The following is a 5,772-nucleotide window of genomic DNA, read 5'->3' on the forward strand; positions in this document are numbered from 1 at the left end:
GGGGGTTGAGTGTTACTGGTTACCACAGACTCACAATTTGAGGCTGGTTTATTCTATAAGTAATAGAGATTCAAATGGTATCCCTTAAACGCAAGGCAAACGTGGCTTAGCATGTCACTATCTGGTGCAATGCAGTCCCTGTACGTATGATATGCTGCATCTTTACTAAAATGCTTGAGAACTCTTCACTGAACAAAAGTATACTCTATTATATAAAAACATTGCCTCTAGAAGTTTGCTTCTTGGTTTCTTTTTTCTTAAATATTTAACAGTGTGTAATTGTTACTTGCAATTATATATTGATGCCTTTTGTTCAAAGGGTAAGTACCTTGCTGCTTTAAATGGTTATTAGCAGACAATTTTACATACAGAACATTTTGCTTGTAACTGTATTGAGATCTTATTCTCTTAAAATTGTACTTAAATATTATAGGTGATTTCATTTAGAATTTATTATATTATTTTAAAAGTACAATAAGTTTCTTTTTTATATATAAAAGATAATACCATAGCCTCTATATTATATAAGCAGAATGACAGGCAGAGGGGTTTACATCACATATATACTACTATTTGTAAATGAAAGTTTTGTGATTAAAAAAAAGTATAATTTCAGATTTATAATGCAAACATTGTTTAAATTGAGAGCCTTGGGTATTTTGCTTACAATATTTTTTTAGAGATAATTTAAGAAGACACGTAGCTTTAAAGTAAAAGTTTTTTGGAATTATAGTGGGTGAGCAGCTGTTTCTACACTGCTAGGGCACAAGAAGTTAGAGTTCCAATACCATGTTAATGAGAAAAAAAAAAAAAAGAGACTGCAAAATCCATTTTATTTAATCTCATTATTGAATAAACAGCTCTGTAGTGATGCCTATTTGTACTTGTTTCTCTAATAAAAATGCAACTGTAGCGCTGAACACAAATTAGTTTTAATTATTTAAATGATATGAATTTGTCAAACATAAATAATCTAACACCTGTTTTGCCTTTCCATTTATGAAAAAAATATTTCATGAAAACTAATAGAGGATGATAGTGGGGAATAACACAGGTAGGTCTACGCATTTGTTACAATTTTATTCATTCAAAAGCTGCAAGTGCGAGTTGATTACTATCTGGCAGGGTGAAGCAGCAGTCCATTTCATTGCTATGCAAGGGCACAAAAGAAAACTGCAAAATAGTTAAAATGTTTCACATATAGTGGGCCAATGCATCTCTCAGGTCCTAAGCGCATCTCTGAGAATTGCTGTCACTGATTTACAGTGTAACAATTCGTCAACTGAATATGACAATCATATTACGAAGCAATGACTGATGTTGGCTTTTGGGACAGGTAAGGCAGAAAAAGCTGCCATGATAATCATCCTTCTGTATGAAAGAAATCATCTCGGGCAAAGGAAATGACATGAATCTCAGTTTCCTTGCTTTGTGTTTCTTTTACTGACTTCATTTCAGGAGATCTGCCCGACCATAAGTGACAAGTACCCTTTGCATCAGGAGCATATATTGTGGCATAAAATCTAGTTGTTCGCTAACTCACTCTGAACATTAAGAACATCTGTTTGTTTTCTCCACAGAGGAGTATAATCCTATGTGTTGTTTCTGTTCCATGCTACTTTATGTTTTAAAAGATTTGCTATTTAAAATTTTGGATGTGTTAACATACTGCCCTGAATTTATTTACCATTTGGTTGAGGAGGGAAATTTAACCTGTAATCTAGTTGTGGTCAGTGGTGGTGGCCTCATGTGGCACTTCAAGTAGTGACCATTTGTATGACTTTCTGTATATTAAACCATACTTTAATATTGATTCTGTTTGTGGTGTATTAACTGTTATCCTATCTTGGTAAAGAAATTGCATTCATCAGATGATAGTGTTTTAAATCAGCAAAGTAATTTAGAGGCACAATAAGCTATTTAAAGCTACCACTCAGTATTTTGATCTCCCAGATTAATCATCTTCCTCATCCTTTCCGGAAGTGTCTCTCTTCCAGGTGAAATATTTCTACCAGTCAGATCTAATGTGACGACTTATAAAAAAATAAATAAAAAATAAAAAAATCAGTAAGCTAACTCAGAACTGTCTTTTAAAAAATGCACATTACAGAAAGTGTTTTATAAACCATTTTGTTGAATTTGAGTGTATATTTTTTCTATCAAGACTCTATGATTACTTTATATTAGCTGTAAGCTGTGCTCTCCTTTCAGTACAATTCATTTAAAAAATATACTCAAATTTTTTGTGTAACAGTCTTTTTTAAACCTTTAATTTGTGATTTTCATACACTGTTAAATAGTCAGACACTGTTGGACTATTTATGTCATGAGAATTCAACTAAAAGTCGTTTTAACAAAATCATTTGTCTAGTGTCTCAAAGCACTACAGTACATGAATATTGAAAAAAAAATCTAGATTTAATTATTTTGTAATAATTTTAATGGATATATATATATATATATATATATATATATATATATCATGTATTATTGATAAGGTATAAGTTGAAAACACAGATTTAAAATTCTGTATCACTTTTTAAAAAGTCCCTTGCATATGAATAGAAACAGGTTTTCAAAACTGCTACTGAAATTGGAATAGACCTTCTTGTTAGAATTCTTTTGGAGTTGAAGAAATGGCTAGTAACTGTTTAAGCTTCCAAAGTGGTTTGTGATCTTTTGATCACTGCTTTGAGGGGAGGTAAAAAAAAAAAAAAAAACATTTTAGAGAAAAACTGATGTTATATTTATGTATCAGACTGGAATTTTGGCCTTCATTTTTGAATGGGGTGCTCTAAAAATCAAAAACTATTTTACTACCTAGTTAACTAGGTAGTAAATTAGATATACATAAATTAATATAATAGTTTTATATTTGCTGATGTTCTATTCAGTTATGCGAAGTATCTCAAGAAATCTGAATGTTATTGAAGATGCCACACTACTGTTTTATTAAGCAATAACATAAGGATAATCACGTTTAATATTATTCTCTCTGAAACAGTGTCAAGCTGTATTGCAATCTGTAAATATACTTCCCCAAAGTAGTGAAGTTCCCTGCTAATTAACCTGAATCTTTTTTTTTTTTTTTCTTTGGGGAGGGGGTGGGGGGGTGGAAGGAAATGACACTAATGTTTTAAATCTATGTATCAGTATAAAGTAAACATTACTAAAATGAATCGCTTGCTTTCTCTTCAAAAAGCTCACCTGGCAATGTATCACTTTCCAGTCATCTTTGAAATCCATTAAAATGCAATTTGTAATTGCTGTACCTGGCACCAGTTATTCTTCTTTCAGCACCTGGAGGATGTAACACCTCTGAAACATTTCAATTTGTACTCTATGTGCTACTTTTAAATTGAAGTTACAGTTTTGAGAATTATTTAGCTTAAAACCTGAAAATGTAACGAACAAGCATCTGAGTATATGAGTGTTGTACAGATCTCTTAAGACAGAATAGCTGGAAGTACTAGCTATAGTCAGAATTTGCATCTGATTTGTATAAACTAATCTAACTTGCAATTTTCTTTCGTTTCTGCTAAAATAGTATCTTGATATATTCTCTTCAAGTTTTATATAACTGTACATGCCCACCTAAACATGAAAAGTTGCAGACTCTGAGATATGGAGGAAAAGAATTAAGAAGCAGGAACAATGTAATTTTATAAAAGCCACAAGATTGCAAAAATATGTCGTGAGGATAAGTTTACAAAAAAGGTGAAATTGTTTTACTGTTGATCATAGTGCTTAAAAGAATTAATGTATTTTCAATGAATTCTTACTCATACTCCTGACAGTAAACTCCAGTCTCGGAAAAAATTTCTTCTGCTGAAAAAAAAAAAAAAAAAAAAAAAAAAAAAAAAAAGTTATGAGGTGTGTTGTTATACTGAATTCCCCATTTTAATTCTCAATGGACATCACTTGTGTACTGTGGAAAGAAACGGAAATTCTGAAAAGAAGCAAGTTCCTTATCGGACTTCGTTACTTACTGGGAGCCAGTTTGATTGCATGTTACTAACACAACAATTTTTATCATTATTGTAGGTCATCAAGAGAAGCAATGGAATGTCATCACTGAAAATAATAAGTCAGAAATTGGATTGATTTTTGCTCACGGCATCAGTGGGATTAGTAGGGTTCATGGCATCTTTAGGTTCAGGTGCCTTTTCTTTTGCAAAAGGTGTTTGACTACATTCCTTTCAAGCAGGACTCCTGATGAAAAAAAAAATCTGCAATTTTCACTGAACGTGCATGATTCTGAATGTAGATAAAAACAAAACTGATTAATTCATGTGTTTAAACAAAACACAGTGAATATAACAATGGACTTAATAGTGAACCAACAGTCCAAATTTGCCCACAGATAGGCAGCTATGTCACTTTCAGGACTGCAGATTTGCACGTCAGTCAATAATATTATTCACACAAGTGTGTTGTGTTTTGGTGAAGAATCTCATTTTTCAAGGAGCTGAGCTAGTCTGTAGAGCTGACCAAAATTAACAGAGAAACCAGATGACTTCCAGCAGCAGTGGAAGTTTTATTTTATAAAATTGAACCAGTATTGTTCAAACTGCACTCTTTCATCAATGCTAGAAATAGAGAGAGTGCTAATTTAGACAACACACTTTGGCGTTATTGAACAGGCTAGCTGACATGGTCCAGCATCATTAGATAGGCATTCCCCACTTGTGGTCACCTTGCTGGTGGCGGTAAGACTTCTTGAAAAAAAGTTCATTTTGTTTTGAAGCAAGCGTAGGAGGCACGCCCCACTTCCCAAAATCAAAGATCTATTTAAATACACAAATAGAAGTATTATAGAGTTACTAGTCTTTTCATTTAAAGCAGTAACGGTTCTCATTTCAGTTTAGATGCATCTATCTTAAATATTGTACATGTACTAAATCACAAGCAAAAACTGGTGATTTTTCTTCTACATAACTCATAAATTCCAGCTTTTCCACATAAAACAGTTATAAGCCACAGTCAGCAATAAAGGATCTTTACAATCAGGTTTTTAAATATGTATTATCTTATTAAGCAGTTTTCCTGCATTGCCTTTTATATTTCATACATTAGAAATAAAGAATTAAAATGAATATGCGCTGAGAATGCTTCTATAAATACAGTTGAAGCATTGAACGTCTACAGCATACGTAATCCCAATACTTCAGTGCTCTAGAATGACATCAACCTAGTGTAGCTTGCCTTTAATGCAAGCTAAATCTAACTGATCTATTAAATGTATTCCACTGTTAAGCTCTGTAGCCAAAGACGAACAAGTGATTTAATGACGAAGGTGAGTTTGCAAGGTTCCATAATTTTTAGAAATGCTTTCACAGAAATTAAATGACGTATCTGACTAATATCTACATTGTTTTTAAGAGATTCAATTGAGTCCATCTCCGAACTGTCGGTTTTTTTCTGCCCATTCTCAAAATATGTTCCTTTGATGTCAAAGTCAGCTAGAAAAGGAAACAAAGAAAATCAAACAGGTCCTGTTTTGCTAGAGATTGATAAACATCAGAACAGGACGCTCAACAATACTGCCCAGGCTTGTGAGCCGTAGAGCAGACTGAAAACCAGGTATGTTTATGGTTTATGGTGGGAGTGAGGGGGGGAGTTTAGCAAAGAACCCTTCCCTGAACTCTACAAAATTATATCGAAGCCAAAGTGTTCCAAATAAAATATTACAGAATTAATAACTTGCAATTTTGACATAGCTTTTTTTTTTAATCAGAATTTTTTCATTCAGCTTATCTGAAATAATTACGC

At 32.6% G+C, this 5,772-nt stretch overlaps 1 protein-coding gene across 1 annotated transcript in view; it reads left to right on the forward strand.

The window, feature by feature from the left end:
- Positions 1-5,399, forward strand: part of NOVA1 (NOVA alternative splicing regulator 1) — a 159,745-nt gene extending 154,346 nt beyond the window's left edge. Inside the window, exon 5 of the mRNA XM_062578103.1 lies at positions 4,045-5,399. Within this exon, the coding sequence (XP_062434087.1) occupies positions 4,045-4,104 (60 nt within the window). The 3' untranslated portion in view covers positions 4,105-5,399. The remainder of the gene's footprint in view (positions 1-4,044) is intronic.
- The last annotated feature ends 373 nt before the right edge of the window (positions 5,400-5,772 follow it).

Source organism: Rhea pennata, chromosome 5, assembly GCF_028389875.1.
Source record: "Rhea pennata isolate bPtePen1 chromosome 5, bPtePen1.pri, whole genome shotgun sequence".
NCBI classification, from domain to species: Eukaryota; Metazoa; Chordata; class Aves; order Rheiformes; family Rheidae; genus Rhea; species Rhea pennata.